We start from the raw sequence: 25,395 nt of genomic DNA on the forward strand, positions 1-25,395 counted from the left end.
ACAGATATCGTGGAAAATGATAACAAAAAAGAAGATGATAACAAACAGATTCCTGAAGGCCAAGACGTACTTCAACCCATAGAAGTACAAGACAGTGTTAATTCAAGCTCATATCAGCAAGTGGAATCAAATGAATAATATGGGTGAAGGAGATACAACATCATCTGCAAATAAGGAACAAAATAATGAAGCCAAGACACCAAATAATGAAAGGGCAACACAAGCAAGGGATCAGAGAGATCAAAACAACAAAGATACAGACAAAGAAATTCAGGCAAGTTCAGGGAATAATAAGTCTCAACTGGTAGAAAAAAATCATGAAAATACAGCACAAGAAGAAGTGAATCAGAATAAAATAGATATTGGAGAGGAGGAATCAGGTGAAACTATTAGTTCTGATTTAATGGAGGGCAACAATAAAGGAGATATTTCCCCTCAACACTTGACAAAAACTAAAAAGGGTCACAAGGCAAGGGATAAAAGTGTTCCTCCCAAGACAGTGGGAGGAGTACAAACAAGGAAGGCCTATTCTAAAGGAGTTTCTCAATGAATAGCTCATTAATATGGAATATAAGGTCTGTAAACACTCAATAGGCCTTTGAGAGGGTAGTACTATTGCATAGACAGAAACTTTTTAATTATGTTGCCTTACTGGAGCCTTTCCAGCATGTTAGACATATTGACATGTATAAATTGTGGCTAAATATGGGGACAGCATGGCATAATATGAATGGGAAGATTTGGATTTTTGTGGATGCAGAAATTCAAGTAGAAATAATGAGAGATACAGAACAACTGTTATCTTGTAGATTCACTCATTTGGGTGATGGGCAAGAGTTGGTGCTTACAGTTGTTTATGCGAGTACTGATAGAAGTGGGAGAATAACTCTATGGGAGGATCTATATGACATGTCTTCACACATCACCATCCCATGGCTTGTGGGTGGGGATTTTAATGTCATTACAGATGACATTGAGAAATTTGGGGGTCTTCCTGTACAGTTTGCAGAAACAGAGGATTTTAGACAATGTATAGACATTTGCCAACTGATGGATCTTGGTTTTACTGGAAGTATGTTCACATGGTGGAATGGGAGATCTGATGAGGCTTGTATATTTAAAAGATTGGACAGATGCTTGGGAAATCAGGCTCTGCAGAATTGTTTTCCTAATTTGGAGGTAGAACATCTCATTAAACAAGGTTCTGACCACTCTCTTTTGCTGGTAAATATGAGAGCAGACAGTAGACCAATTACAAAATCTTTCAGGTTTCTTAATTTTTGGGTGGAGCATGAATCTTTTCTAGATGTAGTCAAAGAAAATTGGGTGGAATCTTATGGCTCAGACCCCTTCTTTAACTTTCATAATAAGTTAAAAAAAGGTGGGAAAAGCTCTTTCTAAGTGGAGTAGGGAAACTTATGGTGATATCTTCAAGAAAATTGCAACTCTGGAGGAAGTGGTGCAGGTGCATGAGCAGGAATTTGAACAGAATCCTACAGGGCTTAACAGGGAAAGGCTACAAAGGGTATAAGCTGATCTAATCAGGTTTTATGCTATTGAAGAAAAATTTTGGAGACAAAAAGCAGGGATGCAGTGGTTTCAGGATGGAGATAGGAACACAAAATTCTTTCATGCTCATGTCAATGGAAAGAGAAGAAAGCTACAGTTACAGAGAATTCAAGATCATACAGGTACATGGCTGGACACTGAAGAGGAGATTGCGCAGGAAGCAATCAGATTTTTCTCAAACCAATTCAAAGAGGAAAATATCCCTACAGATTTATCTATGCTTGATAAGATTCCTAAAATGGTTACAGAAGAACAAAATCAACAGCTCTATGAAATGCCAGATGAAGCAGAGGTGAAAAGAGCAGTTTTTGGTTTAAATGGAGACAGTGCAGGGGGTCCTGATGGTTTCACAAGAAGATTTTTCCAAGCTTGTTGGGAAATTATTGCAAATGACTTGGTGAACATGGTGAGATCTTTCTTCTGTGGGCATGAACTCCCAAGGTATGTAACTTGTACCAATTTGGTATTGATACCAAAGAAGAAAGAAATTAATACATTTTCTGATATGAGGCCAATCAGCTTGAGTAACATCACTAGCAAAGTTATCTCAAGAATCATTCATGAAAGGTTGATATATCTGCTGCCTGAGATCATTTCACCTCAGCAATCAGGATTTGTTAAAGGTAGGAGTATTGTAGAAAACATTTTGTTGGCTCAGGAAATTGTACATGATATTAGGATTAGAGGAAAGCCTGCAAATGTTGTCATTAAGCTTCATATGGCAAAGGCTTATGACAGGGTATCATGGTTATTTCTAACTAAAGTCCTGAGGAGAATGGGGTTTGGTGAATTTACTATTGATCTGGTGTTTAGAGTTATCTCAAATAATTGGTATTCCATTCTGATTAATGGGCAACCTCATGGTTTTTTCAAATCATCTAGAGGAGTAAAGCAAGGAGATCCACTGTCCCCTACTTTATTCATTTTGGCTGCAGAATGTTTGTCTAGGGCTCTGAATGCATTGCATACTGAGGCTGATTACAAGGAATATGGGATGCCAAAATGGAGTCCATATGTCAATCATTTGGCATATGCAGATGATACTATCATTTTCACCTCTGCTAATGAACAGTCTGTGAGATTAGTGATGAAGACTTTGAGTAATTATGAAAAGGTGAGTGGTCAGAAGATCAACAAGCAGAAAAGTGTTGTTTATATGCATAATTTGACATCTCATAACATTAAGGAGTTGGTATTTTTTGTCACTCAGATTCCTGAAAAGGATTTTCCATTCACATATTTGGGTGTACCAATTTACTATGGAGAAGAATGAACATTCACTACAAGGAGATAATAGAAAAGATTCAGAATAGACTGAGCCCATGGACTGGTAAGTTGCTATCTATTGGAGGAAGGACAACATTGATTAAACATGTTTTACAGAGCATGCCTATACACCTACTATCCGCTTGTGACCCCCCTAGTGGTGTACTTGCTCAGATTCATAGATTGTTTGCTAAGTTCTTTTGAAGCAACTCTGTGGGAAACTCAAGTAAGCACTGGCAACTTGGACAACCTTATGTCATCCACAAGAAGAAGGTGACATGGGGTTCAGAAGCCTGCAAGATATATCTAAAGCCCTCTTTGCTAAACTGTGGTGGAACATGAGAACTAAACAATCCTTATGGAGAACTTTCATGAGTAATAAGTACTTAAAGAAGTTTCATGCTGTGATAGCCCCTAGCGGGTCAGGTACTTATGTGTGGAAGAAGATAATTAAACACAGAGATGAGATGGAACATGAGATATGGTGGAAGCTTCAACAAGGTAATTCTTATTTTTGGTTTGATAATTGGATAGGACTGGGATCCCTATACCATATTACTCCACCAGATTTTGAGTGTGATCTCACAATCATCCTTGTAAAAGAAATTGCAGAAGTGGGGCAATGGGATGAACAGTTGCTAAGAAGAATCCTTCCTGAGGATCTAGCAGACCATATTGTGCAGCACATTAATCCACCAAATGAAAATGGCCAAGCAGATAAGGCTTTCTGGAAGTTAGATTCGAGGGGGAAATTCACAGTTGGGTCTGCATTTCAATTGCTCAGACAGAGAAAGGATCCCAGTAATTTGTATAAGCAGATGTGGATTAAAGGACTACCAATAAAGATATCTTTTTTTATGTGGAGATTTTGGAAGTTCAAGCTACCACTGGATGATAAGTTGAAGAAATGGGGACACCAATTCCCTTCCAGATGCTATTGTTGTCAACATCCAGAAGTGGAAGATACCTCCCAGTCTTTTTACACTCACCAACAGCTCAGGCCATCTGGAAGTATTTTTGTGGACCAGTGGGAATAAATATTGAGAATTTGCAAGTTACCCAAATAATTAACAGATGGTGGGATATGCCTAGTAGACTACATGTCAAATGCATCAACCAAGCTATCCCTGCTATTATTATTTGGGAACTTTGGAAGAGGAGAAACACTATGAGACATGAAGGGAAGGTGTCAATCACAAAACTCATTTACCAGGTGATGCATACTTTGATTCAATTCATGAAGGTGAGAAGGAATTTTTTTAGATATGCACCATATAATTGGAGTGTGATTGTGGAGTCATTACAGAGATATTCTCCAAAGATAAGAGTAACACCAGTGACTTGGAGAACTCCAGATATTGGATGGATAAAAGTCAATACTGATGGAGCCTCAAGAGGAAACCCGAGTAGGAGTTCATGGGCCTTTTGTGTAAGGGATGAAAGGGGAGATGTGATACAAGCACAGGCCAGAGAAATAGAGGATCCTCAAAGCACCAACACTGAGGCAGAGGCCCTGGCCATTTTACAGGCTCTCAGGTATTTAAAAGACAATCAATGAGATCAAATAATGATAGAGACAGATTCACTATTGCTGAAGAACATTATTCAAAGGACATGGGAAATTCCTTGGCAAATCATTAATATGGTGGAAGAAATTTAGAGAATAATTGAGGAAAAAGTGGTGGTGATAGAGCATACTTATAGGGAAGGAAACAAATTAGCAGATCACTTGACTAATTTAGCTTTGGACACAGGGGACATACAATTCAATTCCTTTCATGACATGGAGAGCCACTGTAAAAGAATGGTGAACAGTGACAAATTACAGCTGCCCTATCTAAGAATCAGATCATATTAAGGAGACTGAATATAGGGGAAGGTGGGAGAAAAGGAGGTCCTCACACTCAAATCCTTTAGGAGGAGAATGTGAAGGATTTGGTTTATACTAACTGTTTGCTAATGGTTGCAGGTACACAATCTAACATAAATGGAGGATTTTTAATTCAACAGGTACCACAGAACAACCACACTGAAGGAATACCAACAAGCAGCGAAACACAGTGTAATCAGGATACAGGAAACAGAAAAAAAAGAAAAAAGAATACAGATGCATACCAAATATGATCAAGATCCAACTCAGGAAAGCCTCAAAGGGGATTTTAATTAATATAAGGTTGATCGATGTTCAATTCGTGGTATTAGCACCAAGTTGTGCTCAATCGAATGGACAAAAGTCAATTTTATATGGGTTAAATCACAAAGAGGAAGATACATATTTGCTCAGCCAAGCTTTTCAATCGAAACATAGAGAAGACAGAACAATGGATATTACAAAACAAGCAAGAATCAAATGCAGAGATACAGAGAAGGTAAATATAGCAAAGAGAGAGGAAGGGACATACCAGATCGAATAGGAGAAAGGCAACAACAAGCTCAGTGTTCATACAACAATCTCAGCATCACAAACGAGCTGGAATCGAAACAACAACTTCAGCAGCGGTGGTTCCCGGACTACCTGATACTTGGAACTAGTTTCTTTACGCAACACTGATTATACCGTCAGCTCAAAACAGCAAACAATCAGTGGCTTGAAATGGAAGGAAGCGGATAGGAGTGGAAATGACAAAATTAAGTGAAATCAGTTACAGCCTCTCACCACTCATTTCAAAGCAGAAACAGAGAAATTGCCATGGAGAGCGCTCTTCTTTCTGCTTCCCGCTTCACTACTACTCTACACAAAGCAGAAAGAGAAGATACATACAGAAGCAGGCCAACAATGTCTATGATCTTGTCACTCAACAAGAAAGAACATCATGGCAAAAGGAATGTTTGGTGGTTGTAATTATGGGTAATTATTATGTCACTCTTTATCCCTATTATAGTACTTCTGGACCTGGTCCTACTATTAATAAAAAAAAATAATAACGTAAAAAAAAAAATGCTATGGTGGCACCTACATGGAAATTAAAAAATAATTCTGCATTATTTTTAAAAAAAAAATCAGCATTTTTTATTTAAAAAAATCTGGATTTAAAAAAAATATGAAAAAAAATAATATTTTTTGTAAAAAAATATCAAAAAATTTAGAAAAAAAAATGATTTAAAAAATGGAAAAGTTGATTTTCTTTTTTTTTTTTTAAATTTGAAAACTAAATAATCAGTTTTCTTATTTTATTTTATTTTAAAAACTTTTCCATTTTTAAAATTTTTTTTTCTATAATTTTTGATATTTTTCTACAAAATTTATTATTGTTCAGTTTGTTTTTTAAAACAATTAGTTTTTTTTTTAATTTCCATGTAAGTGCCATTGTGACATTATTTATCCACGTGGACAACACTTGGCAACAGTTTTTATATAAAATGGATAGTGTAGATCACATGCCATTCAAGAATAATTTGAGGTGTGTTTTGCAAACTAAATAGTGATAGTTTAGGTAGTTTTCTCAACCTTCTGATAGTTTAGGTATGAAACTAAAAAAAAAGTGATTGTTTTAGTGTGTTTTTGACCCTTACCTCTATAATTTAGCGAACGAAAAGGGAAAAAAAGAAGAAGAGAAACAGAGACTATGAAACATCAATTTTGTACTTTCCACTCAGAGACTATGAATCAGGAGAATTCACTGTAATTCAGTTATGCTACAGCCTTTCTGTCACTCCCCATTCATTTTGTTGCTGTAACAATGAGTATAAAAATTGCTATAATATAACATCATTGATTCACACATTGGAAGGAACACCAAATTGGCCTTGGATTAAATGACTTAAAATACATGTTAATTCTTACACAAAGGTACACCAATAAATATAGTACTAACATATTACCATAAAATGGAGTGACATAAAAACAACTGCATAATGTCATGCTATACTATGTAGCATAATCTTCTTGGCTTTTTGCCAAAAAGAGATAATATCGGGGCCTAATAATTTGCTCATTTACTAGCTAATAATACAGCACTTGAACCAAGTGTTGATTAATTACTACTAATAGATTTGACAGAAGTAGGGTAATGGATCATGGGCACTTGGGGCCACCTCTCTTGGTCTTCCAGTTATTGTAGCAAGGGCAAGTTTGCTTATTGCCATAGGTACCAGCAGGAACACAGAGACACTTTGCACAGCATTTCTGGCAGTAAAGCATGCATGGCTTCTTGAATGATGTCTTTGAGCACCGATACGTGCATTTCGGTTGACAATCTGTAAACAACAAAAACAAAGTTAATAGAGTAACCTATATTACAATTGAGTTCAAGGGCAGAGCTACCTTCAGTGAAGCGATTTAGAGCCTGTTTGGATGGGCTTAAAAAAAGCAGCTTATAAACTGCTTTTTTTTAAGCTAAGCCAAACGGGCCAACTTATTTTTTTGGGCTTATTTTAACCACAAAAGCAACTTATAAGCTAAGCCAAATGGGCTCTTAATTGAGTTCTTTTTCGTAGAAACATTATACGGTACATAAATGATAAAATCAGCTTTCTTATATATATACTAGTGGCATTTGGCCCGTGCTAAGCCCGGGCCCAAACCTAAAATGAAAAGTTAAATTTGTAATTATTTTTATTATTCCCCGCTCTTTGTAACATTAAGTTATAGAAAAATTAGTTTGATAGTTTCGGCAAAACTCTATCACGGGCCCAAAACTAAGATTAAAAAGTTAAATTTGTAATTCTTTCCCGCTTGTTGTGATATTAAGTTATTGAAAGATTAGTTTGATATTTTCTGTAAACTCTTAAAAACTAAAGACTTCCCATATATTTAGATTGCATAAAAATACTTAAAAATTGAACAAAATTTCCTTTTTTGTCCTTACGTTAGACCCCTTTTTTTTTTTTACCTTCAAAGAGCTATGTGACATAAAGTCCTTAATTTCTAACATCACCTAATATGAACTACAACGTTTTCTTCCAAAAATAAGACATCAACTATATATGCTATATTTATTCTTTCGTTGAGATTTTAATGAGGTTACTTATAAACAAAGATAAATTTCAAATAAATAAAACAAAAATTTTACACTTTACTAATATTTGTAGACGACAATTAATTAAATTATGCAAAGTATATTGAAAGGATGAAGAAAATCATTCACAATTTCTTAAGCGTTTTAAGAGGACTTTAAAAGTTTCTAAATTTATCAAAATTAGGTGTGGCACCTCAAGTAATTAAGAAATAAAGTAGGATTAAAATAAAATATATGAAGAAGTTAGTACAGTTAGTACATGTTAAATCACCTTAAAAAAAAAAAAAGTTAGTCTAGGGAGTTTTGATTTTTTTTTTTTAAAGTGTCTAGATATTTTTAAAACACCCTATAATAGATGAAACAATATAAGACAAATATAGGGATAAATTTGGAAGAGGCAACCTTTAGTTGGCAACCCTTAGTTGTAATGTAACCAAGACTCTAACTAAGGACTACAAAAAAGTAACATTAGCCCTTATTATATATAGTAATATATATATATATATATTGTTGAATTTCCTTTATAGAAGAGGGGGTAGTAGCAAATGTTGTTCAAAATTTGTTTTAACTTGCACGTTCAAATGTAATCCATGTGTGGTAATCTTGCACTTCTTTTATCCTTTGTTAGAATTTCTTGTTCTGCCACTACTTGTAATTTAAGCTTTAGTAGTAAGTTATTTGCTTTATTTTCTATGTAAGTAGTTTCCCTAATTATATATAGGCATTTATTTACCGTAATTATATTTTAGATGATCTGATAGTTATAGAAGTTAAAAGTGAAAATTAGTAGCTGAGCGTATGTCAAGTTGAAGTGAGTGTCTATACCTTGAGGATGGAGGCTTCCCTGACTAACACCATACTGCAAACACCACATTTTACAATATAAATTTAGCCATGGAAATTAAATTACCTAAAAAGTCCATAAATCATAATGTACAAAAAAAGATGGATCTTACCATTTGGTTATTTCTCTGTCGTTGCAGTTGCTCATCAAGCATTTCTTTGGCCCTTGAAACCTGGCCACACAGTTCGCATTATTATACCATAAAATTGAAAAAGAAAAAAAAATGCATGCCTGAACCGTATGAAAATGAGACAAGAAGCAGAGCCCCGACAATATTTTTTAGAAAATGTTTTCCTCCATACTGAACACACTCTTCATTTAAATATACTTTCAACAATATATGTATATAATTCGAGTCGAATAAATAGGGATACACAATAAATTTGGGCTCACCTGATTTTGGATCAGAAAAACCACCAAAAGAAACAAGACAATGCTCAGTTTCCCAGCCATTGCAGTAATTTGTCTGAAGCAAATAGAATATTTTGAAAGAGCTAAGAGGAAGTGAATTGTGCAGAGCTTTGAATTAGGAGGCTGCTATTTATAGAGAGGACTTCACTACTGGATTAAGCTCTTTAGACTAACACTTGCTGTTGTCACACTTGAACAGTAATCCCTATGCATTTTTCATATAATTCAAAAGTTTTCTTATACTCGAGTTCAAAAAAGACACTCTCTTTATTTATTTTATTTAATATAGTGGTGTTTGATAAAATTTTAAAAACAAAGAAAAATTTATAAACATGTTGGATGGGTGGGGTCCATTCATATATAAAGGGTGCTTGTTAATCCATCAGTTTGTCCTTCTACTAAACCTAAATGTAATCAAGTATATAAAAACACCACTATGGGTGTTGGGCAGAACTAGATTTTCCACCATAATATGACTCTCTGCATCTTCCTAGACCATATCTAGTCTGTGAAGATGGAGAAATTCATCCGTCTCCTAAACTAATATGTACAATTAATTAAATACGACATAACATAATCTAAAAGTATATACATTAGGTACCAAAATTGTCATTATCAACAATTAAAAGAGGATGTAAGAGCTCACATGTCCTTTTTATATTTTTCTCTCCTCTTAAAAAGGTGGACTTTTGCATGAAGTGGCCCCAACTGGTCATGCCATTAATGGCAATTGTTTAATTAATTTCCAAGTATAGAGATGCGCCAAACAATTTGTTTTTTTAAGAAATATGCTATATAAATTGAAAAGAGCCCCTGGTATGTGAAAGATGTTTCAACTTGATCATTCAATTCTTAGTACCAACTACCAAGCAGGAAGAAGTGGGAGGGTCACTAATTCATTAATATCTTCTCACAATGCACATGGCGCTGTTCTTCATTTATTCGGGATAAATAAGGACGAAAATTTGAAAGCTAAAACGTTTCTCCAAATAGTGATGCAATGAAATTGAGAAGGACAAAAAGATATAAAACACAAAACTGCTGGATCTTGTGTTTAATCGATGAAAATCACCGCTTTAATCGCAATTCACCCACATTATTTAATCATTTAATTAGTAAGTGAAAAAAAGCACTCAAGTGGTTCATTTTTGGGGAGAAATTGCAAATTCAAATAATTTTAGTTCTAATGGAAGTTGCAAAGATTGGGCACTGAGTTTGAAGAATAAGGATTTTTGAAAGTTGTGATATGAAATAATTGATAGATTTTTGTGTGATTATAAATCATTTCATTAAGCATAAAATGAGAAGTTTAAAATAAAATTATTAAGTGCTAAATTTAGAAAAATATCAATCTTTTTTAAACTGACTATTTAAAAAAGAAAGAGTGTCACACACGGAAAGAGTATTATTTTCCGGCAGCGAGTGAAGCATACTCACTTACTTCACCAAGCAGTCAATCAACTACACTTCAATTTTAAATAGTTTGGACTCAATTGTATAAATCTTATGTAATACATACACTCTATTCAAGTACATTTCACAGGCGTTTGGACATGAATTTGAAGTTTGACGAAATAATGTTTGGATATCAGAGTCGTATTCGAACATGCATCTTATTTGAAAAACTCGTTATAATCAATTTTATAAACTTGAAAAATTCAACTCCAAATTAAAGTGAAAATTAACTATCAAAAAATTTATATATCGAAAGGGCATGTTTAATCATCATCAACACAAAACTTTTACATCTATTTCGATATTTTCTCCTCTCAAAATATGGTAAGAATTTCGAGAGCGGTCTATTTTGATATTGCCATTTAACCTGCTATCCACTTTTTAAAAAAAGTTCACACATGTATCCACTGCAGACATACAATATCTATTAGACTTGATAAAACCAAACTTCGAACAGAATGTCTGAAGTTCATGCATTTCTAGCTGAAGTTCAGACAAAAAATGATTGGAATTTAGTCAGTTTTGTCTAAACTTCAGCCATATATGACAAGTTCAGTCATTTTTGTCTGATTTCACCCATTTTTGCTTGAACTTCAGTCATATGCGCATGAACTTCAGACAAAAATGATTGAAGTCGGGGCAAAATGTCTTAACTTCAGCCTTCTGTACTTGAAACGAAATTTGATGCTGTCCTAGAGTAGGTACACGTACAAAAGAAAAATTTAAAAGCGGACAGAAGTTAAATAACGACGTCAAAACGGGTATCAATGCACTTAAGGAACTATGTAGTAAAATTAACTTGTCATAGCTACTCCTAAGACTTAATTATGGATAGTAACTACCTTTTTTAATATTTAAGTTTAGTAGCTATATTATTCAAAATTTACATTTCATAGCTACCCCACCTTTTTTAATTAAATGTGCTGCACCATAATCCCTAAGTTTTTGCTAATTTAGCTTCATGCCCACCAAGCGTATTTTCAGTGTATACAATCGTTTTCACGCCTATTTTCAGTGTATACAGCCGTTTTTTACTCAACAACGATTTTGTATTTTGTTGTATTTCGAAAACGCGAACACGACCGGACTCAACAGCGATTTTGTATTTCGTTGTATTTCACTGTATTTTGAAAACGCGAACATGACCAGACTCAATAACAATTTTGTATTTCGTTGTATTTTTCGCTGTATTTCGAAAACGCGAAAATGACCAGACTCAACAGCGATTTTGTATTTCGTTATATTTCGAAAACATGAAAATGACCAGACTTAATAACAATTTTGTATTTCGCTGTATTTCGAAAACGCGAAAATGACCAGAGATACAACAAAAGCAGCTACGAATTGTAATTTTACAACTTGTATGTTATAAATTGTTAGAACCTATTAAAAGGTAGTTATTTGTGCAAGTTTTACAAATATGTACCTACAGAAAACTTGGACCCATTGTCATAAAAGTACTAAATAATTTTAGAGGAAACAAGTTGGGGTGAAGAAGTTTTCTATAATCTAACATCAGCATGTGCAAATGAAAACAATGAAAGCGATAGGATACCTTTCACCATGTGCAATCACATGCCCTTTCTAGAGGCACACATTTCAAGCTTTCAATTTATTTGCCCACCACACTACTGTAGGTACCAACAACAACAACAATGAACAGCAACTCCCAAAATATAAATGGACTTCAACAATATATCTTCTATATCCAACTAACTACTAATAAAGTGCCTGACTCACAAAGTTATATCTACAGATTGTTTTGAGTGGCTACTATTCTTCTTTCAGAATTTGAACATGATGGATTCAATTTTTAATTTTCTTAACTCACATACTTTTGAAATTGTGAGTTCGAAATTCAATAAATCTATATTTCGTGTTGAAAATACTGAGTTCGGTTGAACGTTATAGCTCAAAAGCTACATTCAACCACTATTTAATGGGGCCATAATAGCAATTTCCATTTTCCTCTGCCACTAGCTCAGCCCATGATACATTTCTCACTCATTCCAAGTTCAATAATGCAGTCCAAGTTTTGCATTTTTTCTCTTCAAATTGGGGTTGAGTGTGGGTCAGGGAAGGGAGTAATTGGGTGTATTCATAGAACAATAGAGAAAGTTCCAGCTTTTCATAAGCTTGTGCAGGTACAATGCCTGCAGGATATTAACAAGTAAGCGTATGTATACTACACATCCAGAATATATTCAGATGATTGAAATTCCTCCACTCCTTATCGGAAGACCCAGATTCTAAGTCTATAAAATCGTCCACACACTCGCACTCTACACATCATAAAATAAAATATCGGCCACTCTAGATCACAATAAATACAAAACATATCGCCCAGACTAATGTTTAGATCACAATACATATAAGACATATAGCTCACATATAAGCCTTTATCACTTATTATTGGTTAATTAATAGATTTTCCTACTTTAATATTTGACTCCTACAAATTGTTGAGTTTGATATAAACATAGAGAAGTAATTACTAGCACTTTACACCCTTAACTGCCCTATTCAGCACACAATTTGGATTATCTCACCAGTGAACTTCTGATATGAGATTATTAACATGAAGTAAAGAAAGAAAGAACATCCATATGGTACCATTTGCATACAATTACAGGTCAATTGGCTTTGTAGCCAGTAACTCTTTACAAATTTATTCTTTGTTTTATATATTTTTTTCTCGCGAAATCTTTATGTTTACACATAAAAGATCTCCTACTAAATTAACACACAAGAGATCTTTGAAGCACCTAGACATTTATTCAAGAAATTACCTAAAGCTACTGTAAAGAAAAGGAGTCGTTCTTGATCGCGTCGTAGACTGATACATAAATGCGAGATCCGGATAACTTTTAGATTAAAAAAGATGTTGTAGCATCTATATACAGAAGATATAAACAGATTTTGTTAGCATCAAAATACAGAATTCACCACCAGAGCATCTTGTGACAATATTTAATGAAAAGACAGATAACATTGTGTCCCAAATGTTTTTTGTGTGGAGATAAAGCAGAGACAGTTAACCATCTATTCCTACATTGCGAAGTGACTGAACAGCTGTGGAGAATTTTCTTTAACCTTAAAGGCATATCCTGGAAAGATTACAGAAGCTTTACAGAGTTGGGAGGAAGCAGGGTCTATGGCAAAGAACAGAAGTAGATGGAGAATTGTCCCTGCTTGCATCTGGTGGACAATCTGGAAGGAGAGGAATTCAAGATGTTTTAAAAATATAGAGAATAGTATGCAGAAGATCAAACTGAATTGTCTTTTGCTATTATGTTTTTGGTGTAAACAGATATTTTCAGATGATACTGCTACCATAATTGATGTGCTAGATTCAATATGAGGTAGATCAGTTTAGCTTCTGAAGTACAATTGTAAATATGGTTTCAGTACAACCCATGTACTGTGTTGCCCACTTATATATATATATAAAATAGTTACCATTATCAAAAAAAAAAAAAAAAAAAAAAAATCTTGTGACAATATTTTCTCAACTACTATACATCTTATAATCTCAAACGCATGCCTCGAAGCTTGCAAATTTCACATCATCAGTTAAAGCAAAAACTTTTTCTATTTACAATTTGAAAATACAAAGAATATCACCTGACCAGAGATATAGGCGAACAGCCTGCAAAACCTGGAGATCATTTCTATCCTTGCACCTCAAAAGCTTCTGCGGTAGAGTTTAGACCCTACAGGCTACAGCGATCATTTATATTTCTCAACAAGCTTTCTTGGAACATATTCTCCATAATCTGTTAGAAACAGGTCGGGAAATCTGTCTTCTCATTGCATACAAGCTTGGACTGGAAACTTCTGCCCCAGGTGCACTAGGGAGTGCAGGCTACACGATCAAGAAGAGAACCAGAGCATCCGGGGTTTAAGATGCTGACCATTTTTATATATACAGTCAGAACCTGCATCTCACCGAATACTATGTAGTAGCACAAACTTTTCATCATCTTCCCCACTATGGCATTTGAAAGCACAAGAACACACTGGCCAGTTTTAGTACTTCAAGGGTGTGAGTATGAAGGCTACTCATGAACCCAATCAATTGAAGAAATAGGGAGATTCTAGGACATCTCTCAAATCAAAGTCTCCACGTTCAGGCAAAGGCGGGAATGACAATGTAGGATAGGAAATTTGGAAGCTCTCCAACAACTGCGGAAAGATGGAAGAAACAAATATGAGTGGACAATCAAGTAACATATCAAACGCTTTAAACTAATTTTAGTGAATGGTTTCAGTCCTTTGATCACGGGGCAGGTTCTCATTCTTGCAACTATTTCAGAAGGAAAAAGAAAGCGAAGAAATAAAATATGATAGACATTGGGTTATTTAAATGAAAGAAATTAGTCATTCTCATCAAACTTCATCTTTGATGTAACGAGGAAGAGCTGCAATCAATCTATACAGAATTAGTTCTTCCAATGCTCAAAGGCAGACACACACTGCTAATTTTTTTAAACGTTCTAATGCCCCTATTATACTTGTTTAAAAGGTGGAGTGCGGATTGTTAAGTAATACTAAGAAGCACCGGAATCAATATAATGATATTTTCTACTTTTCTGGTTATGTTGACAGGTTGATACTTACTTTCTCAAGAACTGGCGTTTCATAAAGCTCTACAAACTTCTCTCTCAATATCATGTTCAACTTATCAACATCGCATGCATGCGTCCAATACGAGTCATGAACACCTGCAGCAAAAAATGTTCAATTGTTTTCTTTGACAGAGCAAGCATAAAGTGAGGCAAAAAAGGGAACTAAAAGAACCTGCAAAATTTAATCCTGCCCTTCTGCATGCAACAGCAGTCATCATCATATGTGAACCATCAAGGGAGTGAATGAAATTTGGTGGAAAAGCTGTCCTTTGCCTCTTGGCCATTACCTGCAAAGGGCATAGAAATATACACAATTTTATACTGGAAGTTTACCAAGTTCAATCTCAATAAGAAGAAACATTGAAGAAGAATATACAAATGAAAGTGAAAAATGAGCATTCATTTGTATACCCAGCAGTTCCCACCTTGTTGCTATAGAACAGAATATTACGTAGATAACATAAAGCATGAGAGAAAAAGACCAGAAAAGTACCTTTTCTGTGTCGCGTTGCAAAGTCAAAATTTGTAAAGAAGTCTTAATCTGCAACAAGATTTACCAAATAGAGATTCAATGACTCAGAATTTCCTATAACATGGGGACCAAAAATGAAAAACATAGTAATACTCACAAGATGTCTTCCAATTTTGCGGTAAGGTTGAACAACAGGAAGTCCAAGAGGAGTTGTCCATCTGACTGGTTCATTTTCAGAAGCAATTATCTGTTGAAACTTCGAGGTCAATGAAAGATAAATTGAAGCAGGAGCAAGATTCTTGCACCATTTATCACTGTGATCTACCTCACCGAATCCATTTTATCAGAATAATAAAAAACCTTTCGCCAATTAAAATCGTCATCATCATGTGTCAAAACAACATGAACATATAATTACAGACATCACCAGAAACAAAAGTAGAAAAACAGGGTCAAGCGAATTTACACAAACAATTTTGACTAAGATAACTAAAAGATGACCACTGAAGTTATTACACACTAAGAGCTTGTGCAAGAGTTAGCCAGTCCAGTAGTGACACCATAGCGAAACAACATTTTAACTGCTTGTCTGACCTAAACAGAAGAGGAACTGAACTTACAACACATTTAAATGGTGGTGAAGTACAAAATTAGGCATACCTTAGCACACTCTCCAAGCCAAGTCATGATGCTCCGCGCAGCTTCAAACATCTCTCCTAATGCAGTTAATGTGACCTAATCAATGTGTCAAAAGGTGCTAGTCATTGACCAAGATAAGAACTAATTATATGATGTAATGGTCGTCTATTTACCAACCAAGTTCGTTAGCACTCTATAAACATCACGACATTGGTGATATCTTTTTATAGAATTTCATGTGATACAATACATCGATTATGTTTAGATAAAATAAACAAAGCACGTGACAAGTGGACTAAGTATGGGTAGTTAGTGTGAACACACACAAATTAACGGTCATTCAAGGCAAGCAGAAACCAGATCCAACTGCCACCAGAAGTTCAGCAGTTCTAATTAATTGGTTTTAAGCATTTGAAGAGTCGATTTTCAACCGATGACAGTTAAGCCTAGAAGGAGCTACCAAAGGGGTATAAATTATAATAACAACCCATTTATCATGTTTCAATATATCAAGATATAGTAGACCTATCAAAAAATGTATCAACATATAGTACTCCATCTTGCCCTTACTTTTGCAGCATAGCAAGCAGCACCAAATAGCTCAGAATCATCAGCAATTGCTCCACGCTCCTTTAACCTCCTCTTTATTTGATCACGAGCACCAATGTAAGTGACGCCATAGACTGATGTCATCACCGTCTGCTTCACCAACTTCCTGTCAACCTGTATGACAGCCATAAACCAGTCCTCAGTGATTTAGTTGCCTTATCAACAAGCAAACCGGTCCTCAGTGATTTAGTTGCCTTATCAACAAGCAACTGCAACACATTAAGCTCGTGAATATCAAAAACAACAATTATCCATCTGTCAAACCTCAAACTGCCAACAAATGCGGAAATAGGGAGTTGGTAATGAAACGACAGTGGCCTTAACAAGGTGAGCAGTATGATACCTGATTAACTAAAACCCTTGCACGCACAGCATCTGGAAATTCTTCAGGATCTCTCTGTGCATCTCTTTTCATAATATCAAGGACCCTGAGAAATAGCAACATCAAAATATTGTTATCTTTCCTTATTCCTAAATACTTACTTCCAAAGGTTTAAACTTAATTAGCCAGAATTGTTAGACAAAGACAATGAAATATTCCAACTCAATGCTGCTTTTGACAAGAACAACTCTGAACCTATAAGCACTTGAACCCTGTCATCACGACAAATAGAATGACACTCCAAAGTGAATACGAAATTTTGAAAAAGAAAGAGCTTCTAGTTATAATTCTGATAAGGTCAAAAAGTGTATGTATTGTTGTCACCTCCAAAACTCTGATATTGATCAGTTCTCTCGTGCACATACTGAGCAATCGTTTTTCATCTTTTTTAAGATTTTCATGAGCACAACATGGAATCTCGGAAAATTTCGTGACATTTCCTAGAGTTCATAGATGATAGGTTGAGACCTCCACAACTATTATTCCAGAAAGTTCAGTTAGCGACTCCAGATTGTCTTACACGATTTGATGCAGCTCAGCAACAAATTTTGAAACCAAATCATGTCATGTGGGGGGTGTCTGTGGCCTATAGGTTGACTGTTTAATTTTAAGTGTTGCTTTTTACATGCTGCACTCTTTTATCTAAAAGATCATGGCAAGCAATAAAGCAAAGCATAAATAACATTGACACCATGTTCAATACAGTTTGTTCTCTGGCATGAACAGTAGAAACTACCAAAAGCTTTGTTATGGCAGGAAAGGTCAATCTGCACCACTCCTAATGTTTTCTTAATAAAGTTATAACATTTCATTCATGAAGGGCATAGAAACCCGTACAAGAAGTACACCAGAGAGAGAGAACCTCACAAAAAATATGGCTCTCTACGAAAGCCACCCAATCATCTATGCTTAAGGGTAACTCTTAATGTTGTAGTCTGAAGCTGGTCGCTGGTTTGACAAATGCTAATGATCAAGTGTCGGCATTCACTATGCTTAACCGTGAGATTATTGTTTGCTTCACTTGCAAGTAGAGGTTAAGAGAGAGAACACCTCATGGTCTCTTAGTCTATTATATATCTTACAGGAGAAAGGATTAACAAACTCACCTAGTTGCTATGCCAGAGTAAACATCAGCAGGTTTTTCTCCAGCAACCAAATTGACTGCAGCAGCTCCCAACTGAACCGATGATTGTCAATAGAAGAGTTGATTCAGTAGACGCCAGAGACTATAATAGATAACAAAAATAGAAGTGCTAAAATAGTAGTGTGGCTTATCTCACAAAGAGAAGGAAAATGAACTCTTCATGCTTAATTAATGAGATTGATGCAAACACTCTAAATGTGCATTTGTTTTGTTGATTGTGACAAATGTTAATTGTTCATTTTACTGAACCACCTAGGATTCTGAATCACAAAGGGGGAAGTAGCGACGAAGATACAAGAAGAAAATAGCGGTGGGCTAGGTTTTATTATTAATTCAAGCAAGTTAAAATAAGTTAACCCCACCATCCCCCCCCCCCCCCCCCCCAAAAAAAAAAAATTAAAACAAGTTAACAATATTGTCACTCGAGAGATGCCGAATGTATACTAATGTTAGCGCCACACTTCATGCTTTTTACTACCTCATCTCTTCCAAGGGCAGCATAATGTTGTAAACCATTGCAGGAACCATCCTGAAGATTACAACAGAAAAATACAACAGAAGTTTATGAGATAAATTATACACACAAATGCAAAATATTACAGAGAAATTAATCACAAAAGATGAAGTACTCGGGCAGCAAGTGGTCTCAAAGCCATGAACATATAAAATCTCTTCAGTTGAAAACTTATATCAAGTAAAATTTCTCGAACAACAGTTAGTTTGAGACATAAATAGGTGTCCAGGTGCAACTTGAGTTGTCTAGCCCAACTCCTGTAATCTACATGATATAAATAGACCAATTTCATCAACCTATATCCAGTGAACCTGATATAAGACCAAAAAGAGAATCCTTTTGTTTTAACTTTTTCATTAGTCTGGGACCAACTAATGAAATCTGCCAGCTTGTTCACAATATATTAGTTTGTTATGGAATTCAAACCCCAAAAACTGTTCGAAACACATGCTCATCAACTTGTGAAGAAGGTAATATATGGAGTTTCCTATGGACCTTTTCTCTTTTCTTGTGAAATGGTAATATATTATCAATATGGCACTATGGAAGTGCAGTGAAATATGCACAAATAGTTATCCGAAGCAAAGATACTAAGACAGAACTTCAAACATATCCCTAGCCTTATTGTTTGTATGGTTTCTAGGAGTTCTAGCGTAGATTCTTGCATTATTTTCATGTAATTCTTTACACCACAATGAAAAACACGACTTGATCTTGTGTATATTGTTGAATTTGCCCACAAGGCATCTAAGGTTTCTTTCTCCCCAAAACATCAACAGACAAATTAAACATGTAGGACCCAATAACAATGAAACTTACCTGGTGCACAGGAAGATGAGAAATCATCGTCTCTGGGGATGAGCTTCTGACAGCTTCACTAAGATTAATGCATGCAGCCAGGCACTGAAGAGGATCCTCTGCATTCAACCACCAGCGTCTTCCTTCGAGCGGTTTGTCAGCAGAATCAAATATATCATCCAAGTGATTTTCAGTAAAAGCTATTCTGCCCTCAAGAGATAATTTATCCACACCACCAGCAAATAAATTTGCAAGATGTATCTTCAACCAGCGCAAGCCCGACTCTCCAAGAGGACGACCTTCTGCGAACTCCAGGACACCCCGACAGATATCAGAACCAAGATGGTTTAAATGTGGATGCATGGGGTATGCACGACCTCGGAAATCAACGTTGTGCGGATAGAAGAAACCTTCTTCATCTTTCATTCTACGTGCTACCTGTTCAACCATGGAGAAGCAAACCTCAGGAAGAAAATCAAACAGACACAGAAATTATATGAACTGTGATGCACCTGTGCCAAAATAAGATTTTATTTGTGATTCCAGATGTTATTGGAAGTTTAGTATCTCAAAAGATAAAAGAGAGAAGCAATTGGAACCTACAGCAAGTTTGAGCTCGGTGTCACATCGTTGTGAGTGCCTTTCTCTGTTCTCTTTCTTGACAGATTTTACTTTCCACCTCCACTTTGTGCGTACTGCCTCATCTTCCGTATCTGGTTCTTCTGGCAAAGGGACCTGCAACAGAAATATTAAATTGATTGGCAGTTCCTTCAACATAAACCATATTACACAACTTATGAAATTCATTTACTTAACAATGAAAAAGAAAGTAGCTTTTGAATCTCAATATAGGACAGTTAAAAATTATAGAGTAACTAACATCATCACGGTCAACCAAATTAGCCAGACGACCGCCACCAGCCCATATTCTATCAACAACAGAAAGTACCCTTTTGTTTATCCTCCATTTGGTACTTCCCAGAGTATCAAGAGCCTAGATACAATTAAAAAGAACACACGCCTTAAGTTTCATGAGGTGAGCAAACAAAGGAAATACATGATCTCAAGATTTAAGATTGAATAAATCATTGGCAAATGAACCTCAAAAACTGGTCGCAACTGGTTCCGGGAGGCTCTCTTTACTGCTTCACGTTGTTGTCTTGCTCCGTGTGTCCGCATCACATACGAAGGCAGATAGAGGTGTCCACCCTTGTCATAACTGAAGCCAGAAAAACAAGATATAGTTACATTTTCTTATAAGGAAAAACAAGATATAGACACGTACATATATACAGTGTGTGTGTGTGTGTATCTATGTACATATATATATATATATATATATATACACACACAACAACATACCCAGTGTAATCCCGGGCTCTATATATATATAAAGTGAAAGAAACAGGAAAGGGAATGGGAAAACAAACTTGATAAAAGATAAATCTAAAAGAGATTACTATACCCAGTCCACTTCACTGGAGGCACCAACATTGGCATGTAAGGTATCACCATGTGTCTGGCCTGTTTGCAGGACAAAGGTAAACAAACCACTGAGGATAGTTCTCATATCAGGTAGCTCAACAAAACATGGCTAGCTTAATCAGAACGAAGTTTTTAAGTAAGTCATATATCTCCCAAATGGGAGAAAAATTACTTACAGTTTTTTCAAGTCCTTTAAAAACCAGTTCATCACATTGGATAATACCATATCTTCTGCTCGCACTCCTGTGAGGGAATAATCCAAGAATTAGCGCCAATTGTTTCTTTTCGAAATTATCATCAATTAGTAGTCAGAATTAAAATTAAAAATAATTAGACATAAAGGGAGTGAACCAGTACTTTGTTTCTTTGGATACAGTTCTAACACTGTGTACAAAGGCAGGTCGAATGTCAGGTGGATCAACTGCTAACTGATCAGCAGGAGACTGTATATAAGCTGTCTGTAGAAGCAACTCAATTAAACGGCTTCCAACCTGGTGAAAGAAAAAGCTATGGTCAAAGTTGAACATATTATACATAGCATAATTTTGAATTTTCAACAACAAGGGTAAGCCCAACCTTTGCTTTAGCATCTTGGCCCCAGGGCTTTGAATCGTCTTGACTTCTCACTATCTGGTTCACTGCACGTAACTTCTGTTTTTTCATTAGACTAGTGACTTTCTTGCGTAGTTTCTCTTGTTCTTGAGTGACATGCTCTCCATCTTCCATTTTTGTATCTTTCTCGGCTTTATGCTTCTTTGTTTTCTCTAAGAACTTGTGTATTCTAACCTGATGCATGAGGAAGTGCGTGATCAGCTCCAGGTACTACCAAATGGAAGTCTCTGTCCTTTTTAAACATTTCTCCCCACCATTTCTTGAAACTTGACACAGGGTAAAGCCAAAATAAAGTCGGTCAAGGGTTAGCCAACATAACACCCAATACACTCAGTTCCAATATGCTCGGAAACTATCTTCTATAACATTTAAGATGTTGACAATACAGTTTAATTTATCAGTTACATAGATCTAACATACAGACATTTCTAATATTCTTGTCATCTAGAGCAACCTTGTACAGTTTAACCCATCAATCCAGAGTTAGTTAAACTAACCTGACACATTTACATCACTACAGTAATTGAACATTTTGAACGTGCAAATTAAGAGGCTAAAGTATGTAATATTGTGCACTTATTATGACCAGTCTTTGTTTTCAAAACTTGCAGTTCATTTTCTAATAGTCAGACTTCAGAATCTAGTCCAAAAAGCTGTGAACTTTGCATTACTCGAAGAATATTGCTCCTCCTTCTACCTCCATGGTCTTCATTAGATTCATTTCCTTTACATCTCCTTTCCAGTTTATACCCCTAAACGTCATTAGTTCTCTCTCCTAAACCTACAAAAGTAACTACTCTACAGGTCCATAGGAGAGATTGAATTTAAAAACAATCAGAATGGACAAACGTCAGCAATATCTTACCGAGGTAGTCATATTTGTTTCAATAATGATGCTCTCATACCCCTGAACCTGCTGGATTTTATCTATACAAATCAAAGCAGGTGAAGTTTCACATTCTAATTTTACCTGGAACTACATTGACAACTTCAACAAGGAAATTCTAGACTATAATATTCAAACTGGTAGCATGACTTTTTCTTTTTGCGCTATATCATGATTAAAAACACTAGTTGTCATGGAATTTAGGTTAAATGTCCAATGATTCTATTGCAACTAAGTTGTTTAAATGGACAACTAATTAGAAGTATAAAATGCTTAAAAGATTTTGATGTAATCCTCTTTCGTGTTTTCAGGTGCTATAAAGTCCCTTAATCAATCAAGACGGATGTCAGTCCAGATACATAATTAATGCCTTTGGACCTAAGTGGAATTGTATTACCTTACTATATTCATTCACATATATGTCCTTGGACAGTAGTGCTTCCTTCACTTCTACACACTTCTAGCTTTGTCGGTTCTACGTGAGTATCACTGTCCACTATTGATAGTTTTAAGTGTTGTATAATTGGTCCACTGAACTCCGAAGTTTCTATACTGTCTTAATATGCTGACACAAAGCTTTTTCACCATTTATTTGTACAAATTTCACAAAAGTCAAAGTGATATTCTCCCAGACACTCTACTGCTCCATCACACTACACAGAATAAGAGGGGCTGAATATTACTGAAAGAGAAACTTATGAGAAAGTTCATAATGCAGCAAGTTTGATGCAAAAAATTGTGTTCTAAAGCGGTGTGTTTGGTAAGGAGGATATCATTTTCCAGAATGTGTTTTCCAATTTTCTCATGTTTGGTTGATCAAAAAGTTTTGGAAAATATTTTCTCTAGGAAAATGACTTCCCTAATGGAAATAGGGAAAACAAGTTTCACAAGTGACATTCCAAGTTTATTGTCTCCTCCCCACCGGCCCGCCCACCCAATGCCCCCAACCCCTCTCCTTGACAATCCCACCCCACTCCACGCCCCATTCCACAACACACCCCCCCCCCCCCACCCCCCACAAAAATAGTGTTTTGCCACAATACATATAAAGAGAATAATATTTTTTGCTTACATACCAAACACTAGAAATGAGTAAGAAACCACTTGTTTTCCAAGAAAACTCCAGGAAAACATCATCCTTCATACCAAACACACCCTAGATCACACACAGAAATTTCATTTCATTAGACTCACAGCTGACATAAGTTTCAGGTTAACCAACCTCCTGTTCAATTGCATCACCAATAACAAGCGCAGCTTGGACCACTCTTGCAGTACCATGGTCGCCGCCTGTCATCAATAATCCCATCAACTTATGCATAGTGATAACCGCCATCATATCTGCAGGTAACTGGTGAAAATACTTAGAATAAGCTGCTTTACTCTTCCCTTGACTACAAAATTCCTGCTCTTCAGCTATCTTATCACGCAAAGGCTCAAACCATCCTAAAAACAATGACTTAACATATGGCAAATTAGGTGCTAATTTCTGCTCACACATATCAAACAAAAGCTCCCTGTACTCTTTTGCTGCTAGTTCCCATGCCTCTGTCTCTACCTTAACTTGCCTCCTCTTAAGTGAGTTATACTTCCTATGGCCCATACCACTAGTCAACATCCTTTGCTTTCGCCGCATAAAATCAAACTGTTTTTTCTCTTCTTTCTTAAATTCTGTTAACAATTCTTGAACTTCACCAACTACAGACACATCTTTTGTGTCTTCATCAGCATCAGTGGAAGATGCTGCTTCAGCCTCAGCTACACTAGCATAGTTCTTTCGACAAAAATCTTGACTTTTCATAGCATACAATAAGGGTCTGTTTAAAAACTCATCCCCAGGTAAAAATTCACCAAGATTCTGAAACCCCATTTCAGGAAATCCACTATTTAAACAAGAAACAGGGATAAATGATCTTAATTTTGTTTTATCTTTAAAAATAGAATCTTGGCTAAAACCGAGAAAGCTATAAGTACGATTCTTGGAGTTAAGAAGAAGCTTTTGTGGGGTTCTTGAAGAGAACTGTTTAACTATGTTTCTCCACATAATAGAGGAATTCTGATATGGTTTTGTTTCTAAATCAGTAAATTGATTGAATTTAATTGTGAGGGAAATGGGGGTTTTAGTGCTGGACATCAAAGTGTTCAAGAATTTTTTTGTAGGAAATAGTGTTGTAACGAAGAAAAAATATAGTAGAGAAACAAATTGATGGATTAATAGAAGTGCAGATATTCATGAGACTGAAATGTAAGACGAGAAAATAGCGGAGGTTGATATTTCTATAGCAAACCGACCTTATAAACCCTTCATAAACCTTTGGGTTCGTTGTGGCTAATAAGCAAAGCTGCAGTCTATGCCCTTTAAGTAATTTTATTTGTACTTTGTGGTTTCATTCTGCTTTACGAGCTAGCCCCAACCAAACTACACGTCACACGTGTATGCCTCTCAGAATTTTGGACGAAACTTTTGATTCATTAAGACACAAAAAGAAAAAGCCATCTTTTTGTTTTTTTAACGTGTGTTGGGGTGAGAATTTTTTTGAAGTGGTTAAATCCATTTTAAATATTTTTATCAAATCCGTGTACAATTGTTTGATATAGTTTTTGGGTCAAGTCTTCTTTCATGACAAACATTGAACTTTAAAAAAATATCATTGTATAACTTATTTTTCATACACAAACTTTTTGCGGACGTTTTGACATAAAAATGTGAAATTTGAAAAACA

The 25,395-nt window shown here is 35.6% G+C and overlaps 2 protein-coding genes across 5 annotated transcripts; both read right to left on the reverse strand.

The window, feature by feature from the left end:
• Positions 1–6,566: 6,566 nt before the first annotated feature.
• On the reverse strand, positions 6,567–9,282 carry LOC132622810 (protein GAST1). Its single transcript, XM_060337480.1, has 4 exons — positions 9,031–9,282; positions 8,750–8,809; positions 8,619–8,652; positions 6,567–7,032 (listed from the first exon to the last, which is right to left on the reverse strand). The coding sequence occupies exons 1-4, from the start codon at positions 9,088–9,090 to the stop codon at positions 6,851–6,853; spliced, it is 336 nt and encodes a 111-aa protein (XP_060193463.1). The 5' UTR covers positions 9,091–9,282; the 3' UTR covers positions 6,567–6,850.
• A 3,817-nt stretch (positions 9,283–13,099) lies between these two features.
• LOC132622219 (DNA-directed RNA polymerase 2B, chloroplastic/mitochondrial) lies at positions 13,100–25,010 on the reverse strand. 4 transcript variants are annotated; one of them, XR_009575847.1, is made up of 20 exons: positions 23,895–25,009; positions 21,751–21,960; positions 21,532–21,665; positions 21,351–21,417; positions 21,155–21,213; positions 20,791–20,908; positions 20,570–20,683; positions 20,289–20,424; positions 19,711–20,123; positions 18,856–18,906; positions 18,340–18,410; positions 17,195–17,279; positions 16,813–16,965; positions 16,264–16,338; positions 15,761–15,850; positions 15,625–15,672; positions 15,304–15,418; positions 15,124–15,227; positions 14,128–14,688; positions 13,100–13,396 (listed from the first exon to the last, which is right to left on the reverse strand). XR_009575847.1 is itself a non-coding variant. In XM_060336780.1 (19 exons), the coding sequence occupies exons 1-19, from the start codon at positions 24,804–24,806 to the stop codon at positions 14,578–14,580; spliced, it is 3,066 nt and encodes a 1,021-aa protein (XP_060192763.1). In that variant the 5' UTR covers positions 24,807–25,009; the 3' UTR covers positions 13,983–14,577. The 4 variants fall into 4 exon arrangements, 2 of the variants coding, with proteins under 2 accessions (XP_060192763.1, XP_060192764.1); XR_009575846.1 differs by lacking the exon at positions 13,100–13,396 and adding an exon at positions 13,409–13,713; XM_060336780.1 differs by lacking the exon at positions 13,100–13,396 and having other exon boundaries at positions 13,983–14,688.
• Positions 25,011–25,395: the final 385 nt, after the last annotated feature.

This window comes from Lycium barbarum, chromosome 12 (assembly GCF_019175385.1).
Source record: "Lycium barbarum isolate Lr01 chromosome 12, ASM1917538v2, whole genome shotgun sequence".
In the NCBI taxonomy this organism is placed as follows: domain Eukaryota; kingdom Viridiplantae; phylum Streptophyta; class Magnoliopsida; order Solanales; family Solanaceae; genus Lycium; species Lycium barbarum.

Coding starts and splice junctions, on each gene's coding strand:
- LOC132622219 (XM_060336780.1), bottom strand. CDS start 24,806: ATGTCCAGCACTAAAACCCCCATTTCCCTCACAATTAAATTCAATCAA. Junction 21,214..21,350: donor TTAAAGGACTTGAAAAAACT/GTAAGTAATTTT, acceptor TCCTGCAAACAG/GCCAGACACATGGTGATACC. Junction 16,339..16,812: donor CTGCTTGCTATGCTGCAAAA/GTAAGGGCAAGA, acceptor CACATTGATTAG/GTCACATTAACTGCATTAGG.
- LOC132622810 (XM_060337480.1), bottom strand. CDS start 9,090: ATGGCTGGGAAACTGAGCATTGTCTTGTTTCTTTTGGTGGTTTTTCTG. Junction 8,810..9,030: donor TTTTTCTGATCCAAAATCAG/GTGAGCCCAAAT, acceptor CTGTGTGGCCAG/GTTTCAAGGGCCAAAGAAAT. Junction 7,033..8,618: donor GGGAAGCCTCCATCCTCAAG/GTATAGACACTC, acceptor TGTTGTTTACAG/ATTGTCAACCGAAATGCACG.